At 39.8% G+C, this 15230-nt stretch overlaps 1 protein-coding gene across 2 annotated transcripts; it reads right to left on the bottom strand.

The window, feature by feature from the left end:
* Positions 1 to 2161: 2161 nt before the first annotated feature.
* Positions 2162 to 12262, bottom strand: gal (galanin/GMAP prepropeptide). Of its 2 annotated transcripts, none has more exons than XM_078547862.1 (6): positions 12129 to 12262; positions 11928 to 12008; positions 8809 to 8866; positions 5745 to 5831; positions 5189 to 5266; positions 2162 to 2449 (listed from the first exon to the last, which is right to left on the bottom strand). In XM_078547862.1, exons 2-6 carry the CDS (start codon positions 12006 to 12008, stop codon positions 2391 to 2393), a joined length of 363 nt encoding a protein of 120 aa, XP_078403988.1. In that variant the 5' UTR covers positions 12129 to 12262; the 3' UTR covers positions 2162 to 2390. The 2 variants fall into 2 exon arrangements, with proteins under 2 accessions (XP_078403988.1, XP_078403989.1); XM_078547863.1 differs by having other exon boundaries at positions 8809 to 8863.
* Between the last annotated feature and the right edge of the window lie 2968 nt (positions 12263 to 15230).

Below are 15230 nucleotides of genomic sequence, written 5' to 3'. Positions count from 1 at the left end.
CATTAACTCTGTTTCTCTCTCCACAGAGGCTGCCAGGCCTTTTTCAGCATTTTCTGTTTTTATTCCAGATTTCCAGAATCCGCAATATTTTGCTAATATTTGAGGGTAATTGGATGGTTTAGATTAGTCCTGCCTTTTGTGGACACGATATTACCTGGGCTATTTTCCACATTGCTGCTTAGATGCCAGTGTTGTAGCTGTATTGGAACAGCTTGGTTAGGGGTATGGCTGGTTCTAGAGGACAAGTCTTCAGTACTATTGCCGAAATGTTGTCAGGGCCCATTGCCTTTTCAGTATCTACTGCCTTCTGTCATTTCTTGGAATCACATGGAGTGAATTGAATTGGCTGAAGCCTGGCATTTGTGATGCTGGGGATCTCAGGAGGAGTCAGAGATGAATTATCCACTGGGCACTTCTGGCTGAATATGGTTGTAAATGCTTCAGCCTTGTCTTTTGCACTGATATACTGGGGTCCCCATTCATTGAGGATGTAGATATTTGAGGAGCCTCCTCCTCCAGTGAGTTGTTTAATTGTCCACTACCATTCACGATTGATGAAAACAGTCTTAAAATACTGGGTACTTCTGAATTGCAACCTAAAACTGATCATTTTTTCCAGTATGTTGCATTTCCTTACCAAGCAGCTATTAAACCCAGATTGACCTCAGACTGTACTTACTTTTACTGACTTTTAGCGATGAAAGAAAGAGGAAAAGGGGGAATTCAAAACTGGGACAGCCTTAAGAAGTACGGCAAACTGGCTTTCAAAAATTAATGAGTTTATATAGTGAAAGCTGGAAATAGAAATACAAGGTGAAAGCAAGAACGAAGGAGAACAAGTTATTAAAACAAATGCATTAATGACGCTTTAGGAAAACAAAAAAAGGCTAAAAAAAAAGAAAAAATTAGACTGTGCGATCAAAACAGAGTCCAAGCAATGACCCATATTCTTAGTAATCCACTCCTCCAAACAAAAGCATGTAGCCTTAGTTGCCCATAGATTTCTTAATTAGTGATTTTGCTGGTTTGAATTTTGTGGGCCTGGAGATTTGGGACAAGTTATCATTAGCACTATCACTTATAGGTAAACCTTAAACTAGAAAAACCAGATCTATTCGTATTGGCAACTTGATATATATGCATCCATGGAGACACTATTATTACATTACAATTAGGCCCTTGAGGCACCCTGGATACACCCAAGTGGCGTGTGGAGACTAGAAGCTGGACAATGTAAAATTGCATTAGGGGTCTAACTTGAGCAGAACTCCATCTTAGCAGTTGAATAATGCATTGTGCATAATTAAGTATTATGTTCCACTCATTATAAAACAGCACATCTTCTGATTTGCTATGAGAAATTTTCCCTCCCCTTTCTGGCAGTCTTTAAAAATGTATCCAGTGCTGTCAGACCCATGACTTGCTCTGAAATGCTGTATGGTTTCTCCTATGCTATCAGAAACGAGCCCTGCACCCAACCTCAAGGTTCCCCTTCATAGTGCTGTCAAATCCAAGGAATCCTCCTAGGATGGCCCAAAGATCATTACTCAGTCTTTCCCCAAACCCTCCTCCCAGTGTTGCAAAACTGCTGGATGCTACTCCAATACTGTCACACGCTAGACTTCCCTCCTATGAGTTACCAAATGCCAGGTGACAAGCAATTTGGTTGCACTACTCAAAGATATTACTACATTAAAACAGCTGTGGAGAAGAGTAGTCAGAATTATTGTAGCTTTCAAGGAATTAAGTCAAGCAAGTCTGAAGTGACTAGGTTTCTTCTTACACGATAAACACAATTGAAAGTGACATGAAACAGGTCTTTAAAATTGCACAGATATGCAAATAAGAAAGCAGGGAAGGTTAAGAAATATTTAAATGCGCTCACTGTGCTTAGAGTAATGGATGTTGTTAATCGTCGAATCTAATAACTTCAGTATGGGAATATAAATTAGTTGTGTTTAGGTGTCAAGTACTATAAGTCCTTAATATTGAGGAATGAAAAGAGGCAGCTGACAGTTCTTCTCAGGGCTAGAGGTACATTTATGGACTCACTAGAGTAGGAGTAAAAGCTTGAAGCTTATGGACTCCTCAGTTACTTCAGTACTGTTGTTGCAGAGGAAAATTAACCTTGTGAAAAGAAATTCCAAACTGTAAAATACAATTGTTGCAGCTGCTAATTTTATTTGTTTACACGTTTTCTTCCATGTGGGAATGCAAAGAATTTCACAAAGATCTCAATACTAAGTCAAAGGTACTAAAAGGTGATCAAAATATTCAGAAACCTAATTACAATTTAACTTTTGTCTTCAGTAATCTTCGATTTGTTCAGCGTAGAGGTTGCAGTCACTAATTCTGTGGTTTATGCATTCCAGAAAGGTTGCTGTGAGAGATCATGGCTGGGAAACTTCAGATGATAACAGTGGTGGCAGGTTGTCAAGTGCACCAATCTCTGAAACAAATAATGTTCAGTCGTGTCAAGTTTGGAACACGGAACAAAATTTTATAAGCATAACATGACAACACAATGCAACCAAAGCTGTCTTTTTTTGCGGTTTCCACTTTATGCGCTAATTGTAAAACAAGTGGTCATACTCTTCTGGGCACTTCATATCTCCATTCACATTTTAAATAGCAGCCAAAAACATCACCCAACCAAAATAATCTTCAAAAATGTTTGAACCTCTCTTCCCTATATGACACTCATACATCGTGCACCATCCTAAGGTGATGTGAGATTATCCCCAAAATCCAGGAGGAGAATGCAAATTTCTTTCATGAGAAAAAGTGGAAATGAAGAAAAGAAATGTGATTAATTGTAGCATCTTCATACTTTTGCCAATTCAGCTCCTAATTTCACTGAGATTAGATTCTCACTTACTATATCCATTACAAATCACTCATCCCATATCCAAACCATGTTTTAATCTTAGCAATATGTATTTAATCACAATCATTGTTGTCTACAATCCAAGTATTAACCTCATCTAATTCATGTTCAGTCACTAATCTTCACTAACTCAGGTCACCACTCACCTAGCCCATTTCTAATCTGTTACTAATTTTTCCACAATGTCAATTCAGGTATGAATCTTACTTCACCCATCTTGTATCCAGGTGTTAAATCTATCCCAACTGCCTGTTGTCTACTTAGTAATAAATCAAACCATCAACCTTTCCCACATTGATATTTATATTGGATAGGATACAAACACCCAATGCAATCAACTCTAATAGATATTTAGTTACCTACTGTCTAATCTAACACCATTTTTTATATACACAATTTATCCATTCACCAGTCTCGCCTATCTTGCCTCAACTATTCTACACTCATTGCTTTCAATAGAACATCAGCTGGATACCCAATCCAACACAATTGGTGACCAATCTATTTTAATTCAACTCAATGCCATTTTGCCAATTTTGTATCCAATTGTCAATCACATTCACAACTCAATGCCAATCTTCCATTCTGATTCTTCTAGTTTAGAATGTCACTCTCATCTACCCGACCTCCATGTTGATACCAGTGTCGTCCAGATCATATATATTCATTAACTTCAGCAAACCCTATCAAGTTACAATTTACCTAGCTTTTGAATTCATGATAATCTAATAATCAGTGAATCACAAACTCAAAACAAATCCAACATACATCTCAATGAGGAGTTAGAGAGAAAGCACAGTGGGGTGTTTGAATGTTGGGCATGCCTGGAGCTAAGACTACACCAATCATATATATTGCACAGATTAAAAAGTCTAAAAACACAAAAAATGCAGTTTACAGCTGTGGTAATTGTAGAAATTGTTTTTGGAACAAAAATTAGTTTAAGCAATCGCATCGCCTTTGGTAATTTCTACAATCGTCCGTCTGTAAACTGCATTTCTTTTTGCCAAGAAACCAATATTTGAACTTTTTGAAGTTGTTGGTCAGTTTGTGTGTTTTTCTGCAAGGTGAGTGAACTTAGTGACTAGATTTCATTGGATACAAACTGGGTAAAATAATTCACTGCATACATGAGATTTCTGAATTGAAGCATGGCATTGAGATGTACATTGGATCAGTTTTGATTTTGGGATTGACATCAAGTTGTTAATATCAAATGGCGCATAATTGAGGTGGATGTGATTGACAGTTGGATACAAGATTGGCAATTGAGTTGAATTAAATAGATTTGTGACCAACTGGGTTGGAAATTAATGAATTACAGTAAAAAGGCCTGCCTCTCAATAGGCCAAATGGTCTAGTCTATTAACCTTATCCAACAAATGTGTACAATCTTGCTCATTTTATTTCCAATCTAGTCAATCTTACTGTCTTGTGGTTCTAATATCACTCACTTTCCAACTAGCCACAAGTTTCACACTGAAACAATTTATTTATGATTCTAACAACGTGCAGTATTCAGCACCAATGAATCATTAGTATCACTTTACACCTAGCTAATTTCAACCAAGTTATATTGAATCTGAAATCTCACCTACTTATATCCATAATCCAAACTCCTTACCAATCATAGTTTGATTCATTTAGTTCCTATGCAGCCATGTTTCGATTGGGAGCCTCTTACCTGACCTTAACCAATTCAGTGATCAATTTAGCATATTTTGGTGCTCAGTCACAAATCATGCCTTTACTTTATCTGTAATCACCCTACTTATGTAATATCTAACAAAATTTCAATGTGACTACCACCTAAACATTCATTAATTTACCTAGCTCAAATAATTGATGGAATTGCCAAACTTGCCGATCTTCTATGGGCTCCAAATGCTTCCTGACCCCCCCGGTCAGTTTTTTTCCTCAATTCCTGTTACATGCTTACACATGTATTCATTGAATAATATTAATTTACAAGCTGGGAAATTACAAGAGCCCAAAAAAAGCCTATGAACAGTTAATTGGTACATATTAAACATGATTAACTGGAAACTGTTTTAAATAGTCTGTATACTAATGATAATCTGTAAATATCCACCAGACTAAAAAAAGAAAAATAAACAATAAATAAGGAAGAGCATGGCTTGCATGCTGGTGTATCATATATTAGTAATAGGATACTATTTATAGTAATAGAACAGGAGGAGGAGGCCATTCAGCCCTGAGCTTGTACTGCCATTCAATGGCTCCATATTCTCTTGTACCATTTGGGATAGCAAATGTGTTTTCAATATCAAATATTCCTACCTTTTAGGTGCAAGTACATAAGAAATTCAATGGCTATTTGAGCAACACTTTCGTCATCAAGAGTTTGTAGCAAGTTACCTAGAAAGTGCACATTAAGGTTCATATTTAGTCTAGAAATGTTTTCTTTTTCATTTCTTTGTATAGTAAATGCATAGAATATAAATTGTGAAAATTTATCATAACAGATGCTCCTAAGTTGCATTGATGAATCAGGTGCAGTTTAGACAAACCCCACACACTCCACATAGTATTTTAAAAAGGACAACATTGATGTGTAATCAATTTTTCACTCCAATCCTCAATTAACAAACCGTATCCAATCTAAAACATCCTACATGCAGCTCTTTTCAATGATGAGGGAACAAATCATTCAGTTTGTTTTGATTGAGAAATCATCCAACACAAACATTGTTATGGAAGTGTCAATGACAATTTATTCGCTCCTTCCTTTGCATTCATATGGAATGCAAAACTGGTAATTTGAGTCAGTTCTGTTTTGCTCAATAATGCAGGAAGGAATAAATGTTTTTTTAAAAAGTGGAATAACTTCTATTACCATGTTTAATTTCATCTTCAAACTGCAGTTCACGTTTGCCAGCAGGGGCCTTCTTTTTGTTTAAGATTGGGCGATTCTCCACAGCATCTATGAGGAGGACAGTTACCAAATGCAACATTGAGAATTTCTATTCATCTGCAACACAAACTGGTCAACAAAATTGCAGAAATCTAAACATTTATGGCTATTGAATTTTCCTAGAGAATTAGTGCTTTAATTCTAGATTGAGTAAGCCTAACCAAATGTAGTTAATATGGTTAAAATGGTTTAATATCCACCTAGCATGTATACTTTGTATTTTAAGATACTAGAACATGCGAGGAATTCTTTGTCCATTTTTTTCTGCTCTTATCTTTTGAAGACAGTGAATCGTGCTGGAATTGTATTTCTTCAAGCATTTGGAAGCCTTGTCCAGATGCCCATTTTAAATGACTGAACATAGATAATGCATTTTGGTAGGTTGTTCACTTATGGAGGCCAAAGAGGCAAGCTCAGATATCGGCCTATTTACAGTTTCCAGCAGGAGCCTGGATAGCAACATGTAGCAAGAATCCTAGCTGCTTTGTACATTCTCTAATCCAGCTGTAATGAGCTAACTTTTGGGTTAATTCTATGACCATACAAGCAGTACACATTTTGGGAAGAGAGAGATCTGCAGGTTCTGTGACAGTTTGACAATATGCATGTCAACTAGTTTGAAAAAAGACTGCAAAAAAAAGCAAATCAAAACATATGATCAACTCACAACATATGATCACAATGATGTACTGAAAAGAATTTGTAAACTGCAATGAAATATTTTGTTATTTAATTACTCAAATCTTCCACCCATCAGACCTAATATTTTGTTCTGTCCTCCCCTCACCTGGATACTTCTTTAAAACCCATTACATCTAACTTTTTCCCAGTCTGAAAGGTCATTGACCTAAATAATTAACTATTTTTATCTCAACATATGCTGTCTGACTTTTGGCATCTTCTGTTTATCTTTGATGTTCAGCATCTGCAATCTTTTGTTTTTGCATTGAGGGAAGTGTTTTGTTGTCCCTGGTTTTTTTTCAGAAAGCCATTAATGATTCCAACAGTATAACCACCATTTCATTCTTATTAAAATCATAAATCTAGCTGCCTAAACAGCTGAATTGGCAGATACACTGTCATCAATTCTATCAGGTAGCACTTGCTTAGCAATAACCTGCTCACTGACCCTCAGTTTGGGTTCTGACAGGGCCACTCAGCTCCTGACCTCATTACAGCCATGGGTCAAACATGGACAAAACAGCTGATCTCCAAAGGTGAGGTGAGAGTGACTGCATCAAGGCAACATTTGACCAAGTATGGCATCAAGGAGCCCCAGCAAAAATGGTGTCAATAGGAATCAGGGAAACTCTCTGCTGGTTGGAGCCATACCTAGCACAAAGGAAGTTGGTTGTTGTTGTTGGAGGTCAATCATCTCAATTCCAGGACATCACTGCAGAAGTTCCTCAGGGCAGTGTCCTAGACCCAACCATCTTCAGCTGCTTCATCAATGACCTTCTTTCCATCATAAGGTCAGAAGTGGGGATGTTCACTAATGATTGCACAATGTTCAGCACCATTCATGACTCCTCAGAAACTGAAGCAATCCATGTCCAAATGCAGCAAGACCTGGACAATAACCAGGCTTGGGCTGACAAGTGGCAAGTAAAATTCACGCCACACAAGTGTCAGACAATGACCATCTCCAACAAGAGAGAATCTTACCATCGCCCCTTGACATTCATTGGCATTACCATTGCTGAATCCCCCACTATCAACATCCTGGAGGTTACCGTTGACCAGAAACTGAAATGGACTAGCCATATAAATACTGTGGCTACAAGAGTAGGTCAGAGGCTAGGAATCCTGAGGCAAGTAACTCACCTCCTGACTTCCCAAAGCCTGTCCACCATCTACAAGGCACAAGTCAGGAGTGCAATGGAATATTCTCCACCTGTCTGGATGAGTGCAGCTCGAACAGTCAAAAAGTATCCAAGGCAAAGAAGCCCACTTGATTGGCACCCCACCCACCAACATTCACTCCCTCCACCACAACGCACAGTGGCAGCAATATGTACCATCTACAAGATGCACTGCCGGAACTCACCAAGGCCCTTTAGACAGCACCTTCCAAACCCATGACCACTACCATCTAGAAGGACACATGGGAACACCACCACCTGCAAGTTCCCCTCTAAGCCACTCACCAACATGACTTGGAAATATATTGCCGTTTCTTCACTGTCGCTGAGTCAAAATCCTGGAACCCCCTCCCTAACAGCACTGTGGGTGTATCTACACCTCATGGACTACAGCGGTTCAAGAAGGCAGCTCACCACCACCTTCTCAAGGGTAATTAGGGATGAGCAATAAACGTTGGCCTAGCCAGCAATATCCACAATCCATGAACAAATAAAAAAGAATGAAATTGAGTTATATAAAGCAGCAAGCTCCCAAGTTTGATCTACTGCATAAATGAGATGACGTCAGCCAGGATAGGTATGTGAACATTATTCTTTCTCCATGACTAAGGTAATTGTAATGTTTGAGGTACCCACATCTGATCATTATCTAATGCTTCCTGCTGAAAAGTGCATAAATGTGAATGTTGGGGAGGCATTGGAGGTTGAATTATGTTCGAAATAGTCTTTATGAAAGACAGCAATAAAGGTGTAAGAATTGAGATATCTCAGATTTTTTTTTCCAGGCTGGAGCCCACTAAAAACCTCATGCCACTCATACTATATCTAGCCATACCTAGAGAACTGAGTTTTTTTTTTCAATTATACAGTGTCAGGATATGAGCATGACTTGGAAGGCTGGCATTTGTTGTCCATTCCTAGTTGCCCTGGAGAAGGTGGTGGGCCACTTGCTTGAACCACTGCCACCCAAGTGATGTTAAGTAGAGTGTGCCACAGATTGAAATACTGATGAGATATTTAATTGACAAGACACATTACAGTTTAGGATAGGGATGAAGGATTGACATTTCTCAAACAGGTAATACAAATTTGTAACATTTACCATTTGCACAAAGCATACTCACGTGCTCCTAGTAGGTACCCCACACTGTTTAATGTCCAGCCCCTTTTTTCTTTTGCCTGCTGGAGAAATATCTAAATATTACCTTTTCTGTAGCATGCAATGTACCAGAATAATAAACACCAAATCCATCTTTATTTCAAAACAAAAAAATCAGGTCTTGCAGGCAAGGAAGTATTGAGCATTCTTGTTAACCTTTTAAAAAGGGTGACTATAATGCAGGCCGAGCACAGAACCAAACTACATTGCTATTCATTGCACAATTAAAACTCAGTTTGCTGGACTTCATTGATAACTAATAACAAATGAAAGAAACCGGTGAGCCACATAAAAGGTGAGGTGAGAGTGACTGCTCTTGACATCAAGGCAGCATTTGACTGAATGTGGCACCCAGGAACCCTGGCAAAACTGGAGTGAATAGGAATAGGGGGGGAAATCTCTACGCTGGTTAGAGTCATACCTAGCACAAAGGAAGATGGTTGTGGCTGTTGGAGGTCAATCATCTCCGTTCCAGGACATCACTGCGGGAGTTCCTCAGGGTAGTGTGTGAGACCCAACCATCTTCAGCTGCTTATCAATGACCTTCCCTCCATCATAAGGTTAGAAGTGGGGATGTTCACTGATGATTGCACGATGTTCAGCACCATTCATGACTCCTCAGAAACTGAAGCAGTCCATGTCCAAATGCAGCAAAACCTGGAAAATAACCAGGCTTGGGCTGACAAGTGGTGAGTAACATTTACTCCACACAAGTGCCAGACAAAGACCATCTCCAACAAGAGAGAATCTTACCATCGCCCCTTGACATTCAATGGCAATACCATTGCTGAATCCCCCACTATCAACATCTTGGGGGTTCCAATTGGCCAGAAACTGAACTGGACTAGCTACAAGGGCAGGTCAGAGGCTAGGAATCCTGCGGCGAGTAACTCACTTCCTTACTCCCCAAAACCTGTCCACCATCTACAAGGTACAAGTCTGGAATGTGATGGAATACTCTCCCCTTGCTTGGATGAATGCAGCTCCAGCAATACTCAAGAAGCTCAACACCATCCAGGACAAAGCAGCCCATTTGATTGGCACCCCATCCACAAACATTCACTCCCTCCATCACTGATGCACAGTGGCAGCAGTGTGTACCATCTACAAGATGCACTGCAGAAACTCACCAAGGCTCCTTAGACAGCACCTTCCAAAACCATGACCACTATCATCTAGAAGGACAAGAGCAGCAGATACATGGGAACACCACTACCTGAAAGTTCTTCTCCAAGCCACTCACCATCCTGACTTGGAAATATATGGCCCTTGCTTCACTGTTGCTGGGTCAAAATCCTGGAACTCCCTCCCTAACAGCATTGTGGATGTACCTACATGGACTGCAGTGGTTCAAGAAGGCAGCTCACCACCAACTTCTCAAGGGCAATTAGGGATGGGCAGTAAATGCTGGCCTAGCCAGTGAAGCCCACATCCCTTGAATGAATAGTTAAAAAATGGAAAAAAAATATTTATAAGTTGGGGACTGAAACAATTTCCAAACACAATTTTGAATAAAAGAATGGAGTGTTGACAGTCATTTGAAAAGATGTGTGTCCAAATAAATAGGCAGAGCAGCAGTCACACGTTTCAGTAATACAATGACGTTTGCAAAAAGAAAAGTTCACATTTGAAAAGTTACTGCAGATTAACTAGCACCCATAAAACTACCCCAGCAACAGTCCTTACCCTCAGCAGAGAAAATTGACACAGAACATGGAGGTATATTGGGCACATTTAAACCTGTGTCTGGTAGGAACCGGGCAGATAGGCAGTTAATATAGCCTGGTGATTTACCCACCTGCTTTGTGCTAATCTTGATTTTAATATGCTCTTCTGAGTAGATGGTAATGGTTTCTGTCTGAAGCTGGTGGGGTGCAAAAATGTCATGGGTCACAGTTGCACTGTTAAACTCTAACCTGAGTAAAGAAACCACTGCAACTTTCCTGGCAGATAAAAGCAATGAGAAGATGGTCTGGGACCAGAAGAGACCACTAATGATTTTTAAAAAACCTTTCCTTATCATGCCAGGAGGAGCAGGAGTGTTTCTCCAGACCTCACGTGGAAAGTTTAGGCCATCCTGGCCTGGAGTTGATCTCTTCCCTCACATGAGCCCCTCCCAAAATCCCCTGCTCATGACTTACTTTCTTTCCAATTATCCTTTTCTTTGTCCAGATGAATATTCTTCTGCTGCCCAAATTTCCACACATACACATTGGCCAGTTATCACTGTCACTTTTTTGGGGAAGCAGCTACTACTGTCTATGGAGTTGAAATTGCAGACTCACAATACCATATACATTTAGTGCTCACCCCACCCCTACCCAAGTCCTCTCCTGGTTAAAGTTCCCCCTATATGATGATTGTATACATGCTGTGCCCAAAGGCAGGTCTTGGCTCATTGTCTGCTGATTTCTTCAACATGAGCAGTTTCCTTGACAGTTTTTTTGTCAGTTACCTTTCACTTTCAAGGGCAGAATGAGAAGGTAAGTCCCAAGTCTACACAGTTGGATTGGGAATGGAACGTGCACTGTTGGCATTATTCTGAACCACACACTAGCCATCTAGCTAACTGAGCTAATCGACCCCATTCCCATCACCACAAGTGAGATATCAAATGCAAATGTTTCATAGTAACATTTATTCTATAGTATACCCTATATTTATAGTTACAATACTCAAAATCAGAAATAAAAACACATCAATAGCATTAAAAAGGATAAATTAACATTTTGAATGGTGACATCTCAACACTAATAAATAAACAGGCTGTTTTCAGCAGAGATTTTAATCAGACTCTTCATAATTTTTTGGGTACTAACCTTTCCCTTTTCTGAAGTTAAGAAATCTGCCAAGTGTTTGAAACACTCTTTTGGTTTCACCTTGTCAGCATTAAATAATCTTCCGTGAGACTATACTGATTGACAGGTTTCTTTGCGTTTTTTTAAGACAATCCTCAAATTCTGCAGGGAAGGAAAAGGGCGCTAAATGGACAGCTCTAGGTGCAAAGTAACAGACACAATCGCTGAATTAAACGAGACAATGAAGCACCTGAAGGAGAGAGTAGTAACTTTAAAGAGAACTCACCGAGAGGACTAACCCAAAACATTGGGAAACGGCGACACACAAGACTAGAGACAGACCTAGGATACTGGCAAAGCGAGGCATCTAAAAGCGGAGGGGAAGAGAAAAAAACAGATTCCCGAAGGAACATCTCAGAAAGGGTGAAAATCATTTTAAGATAATAAAATACATAGAAAATGATTTATCTGACTATTGTTATCTTACCCTATTTTGCTGTTAGTGTGTTTTCTTCTAAACTCGATGGTTTGATGTATTTTCTTAATGATTGAAGCCCAGAGAGTTGCTGAATTAACAAGTTTGCCTCCTGACTAGAGCAATAGCCGCTATAACACAGAAGTTGTTGCAGAGAGCGGAGCGGAATGTGTACTTTTATATGGGAAGCAAATCGCATCACCAATCTCACTCCCGCGTCACGAGCTCTATTTTCTCTGTATGTCACCCCCATTAGAACCAAAATTGCACCAATTAAATGAAATATACTTTGAGGTAATTTGGCTGCAGATGGACACGAAGCAGGTAATTACATTTGACGAGTGCGCTGCCCAAAGCGTAAGTTGCCCGGTGTACACTAGTTTCAATTACCATCTCTCTCTTCAAATCAAACACTTTTGTATCTACAGGTATATCTATTTAGAAAATATTTTCTATCCCCTTCAGAACTTTATTTTATATTTGTCGTGCGCGACGGAAATACTTTCTAAATACTACTAAAATGTTAACACTCCTTTTTCAGAATTGGGTATCAAAAATATTTCTTTACTCCTTTTCCACATGGCTTGTGAACCGGTACTAAAGATTTAAAAAATGCGATTTCAATACTTTTAATCTTGGATATAGGTTGGATTTAAAAACACTTTGTTTCCTGTCACTAGTAACTCCAGAGCTGACCATAATTTCTACTTCAAGGTTTTGCAGACTTCAGAAGCACCTTTTCACTGGTTCGTGGGATTGGGCATTTTAAAATTATTAAAAGCTTTAATGTGGAGCCCGGAATCATAGTTCACGCGAAGCATCTATTGAGGTATATCAAGCAGTGGCATTTAGATGATCTAATCTTGAGGATTAAAAGATGGCAGGTTTTAGGTAGAAGGGGATGCTGAGGGACATGTGGGACTCCACCTTTAAGGTTCTGGGAAAAAAATGTAATGGTGTAATGGACCCTGATTTCAACATAGCAGGGATGTGTCACTCAGGGAGTCCATGTTGCTGTAACATTCACGTTGCAGTCTGTAGCTATGGAAAGTGATGGTAGAAGTTCCAATTTTCTTTCTATCACATGTCTGACCAGGAATTTCTCTCGTACTTATTGCCTGCTATTGGAAGGATTTGCAGGTTGATATCAACCTGTTTGGCTGCATTATGAACACACCTTCTGTGGCCAGGAACCCTAGAGCTTCTAACTCAGAAGCAGGGACGTTACCTACTGGGCCACAGGACCTCCACTAGGGACATACATAGTAGCGGGCAATATATGAAGTTTAAAACAGTAGCAGGACAGACTTCTTCTTTGTTACAGTAAGAGCTTGCTTTTTTATAGTCATGCAGTCCTCAGAATGTCTCGAAACACTTCATATCCAGGTAATTGTTTCTTTTGAATTGTACTATGTTGAAGCAAAGTATCAAACAATTTGTGTACTGCAAGGTCTCATAAACAGCAAAGGAGAGACATGATTTTGGTCAGTACACTGGGAGAACTCTTCTTCAGGTAGAGCGGGCAAACCATGCACATCGTAACGAAGATTGAATGAGGGGACGGAAGAGAGAATCACAGGGAACCGACAGAGTGAAGTAAAAACAGAAAACACTGGAAATACTCAGCAGGTTAGACAGCATCTGTGGAAAGAAAGAGTTAACGTCCTATGTCGTTGTTGTCTGTTTCAGCATTTTCTGTTTTATTTCACATCTCCAGCAACTGTAGTATTTTGCTTTTGAACCGAGTGAGCCACACACACGGAACAGGGATAGAGAGAAAAAATATAAATGTAGAAAAGAGAAAGAAACGCACAGAAACCCAAACGGACCGAAAAAGAGAACGACAAATATGGAGATGGAAAACAGGGCAACTGATACACGTGAGGAGAAGCCTACAGAAAGTCACGTGTTATGTTCGAGATCACGTGACAGCGAAGACTAGGGCGCGCGTTTGGTGTCCAAGTCGCATTCGCAATGCTTTACTTCGTTCAAACGGGTTTGGCATTCGGCGCGCGTGGGTCTTGGCGAACTGCCGGACAGGGAACCATTAACAGGGTGAAAAATCATGGGCGTGGTGCACAACGTATCGTGGGGCCCGCCATGGGGTGCCGTTATTGAAGACGACGACCTGTTGAACATGACCAGCTTGGACTTCGAAGCACTTGAAAGGGACAAAATGAAGAATAACTTACGTTTCAAAAGGACCCTCTTGCACGTGTTCGATGAAAATCTTCCGCACGTCGTTCTCTTCATCTTTGGAACCTTTCTGTTCGGAGGTAAAGTCATGGTCGTCATGAGGATGGGGAGGATTCTGAGCTTGCAAGGTCTTCTGGTTTAGTCGGAAGCAGGGGCTCGGGTTGATAGAATCAGTGGGCACTGGTGAGGGTATGGAGTTTGTAGTAGAGATTGAACACAACAGCTTCAAGATTTAACTGGAAGAAATTGTGGCTCGTCTCAGACTGGAAGTCACACAAACAAGTTGACAACATTGTTGTAGAAGTAAAGAGGTAGATCTGTGTATCATTAGCGAACATTTGGAACTTGATGCCATGTCTTTAGATGATGTCATTGAGGGGTAATCCATAAGGTGGGGCCAAGTTTAGATCTTTGCAGTCTTCATTGGTGTGAGGGCAGAGATTTATTGATGGAGATGCTCTAGCTTTGTTTGGATAGTGTAATAAACTTGGAGTGCAGGATGGGTTTCTTGTAAAAAAACTGTAAACTTTAATTACATACTCCAGATGAGGCTGCATGCTTGTTCCAAGACCAAGGCTCAAAAGCTCCACTCCTAAGATTCCCTATGCATAGGGCTGATTTGCCTGTACAGCCACATGATCCCCATAACAGTAAGAAACGGTTTAATTTACAATTACTACATTCCTCCTCCTTTAATTTTGTTTTACCCTCTTATTTACAAAAATATCTTAACTCATATTATGTACTATTAAATAGGATCATAGGAACAGTAGAAGGCTATTCAGCCTGTCGAGCCTGCTCCACCATTCGATATGATCATGGCTGATCGAACACTTCAATGCCTTTTACCCACACTATCCTCATAACCCTTTATGTTTTTGTTAATCAGAAATCTATCAATCGCTACCTTAAACATAC

The sequence above is a fragment of the Cetorhinus maximus genome, chromosome 9, assembly GCF_964194155.1.
Source record: "Cetorhinus maximus chromosome 9, sCetMax3.hap1.1, whole genome shotgun sequence".
In the NCBI taxonomy this organism is placed as follows: domain Eukaryota; kingdom Metazoa; phylum Chordata; class Chondrichthyes; order Lamniformes; family Cetorhinidae; genus Cetorhinus; species Cetorhinus maximus.
The sequence above is the reverse complement of the archived record's forward strand: the minus strand, read 5'-3'. Positions and strand labels throughout refer to the sequence as shown.

Bases quoted from the DNA above. Each gene is read 5' to 3' on its own strand.
- gal (XM_078547862.1), bottom strand. From the start codon at position 12,008: ATGCCTCGCTTTGCCAGTATCCTAGGTCTGTCTCTAGTCTTGTGTGTC. The intron at 5,832-8,808 runs GTGAGTATGCTT...TCCTCCTCATAG, and splicing joins GGGGTACCTACTAGGAGCAC to ATGCTGTGGAGAATCGCCCA. The intron at 5,267-5,744 runs GTAATAGAAGTT...TGCACTTTCTAG, and splicing joins TGAAGATGAAATTAAACATG to GTAACTTGCTACAAACTCTT.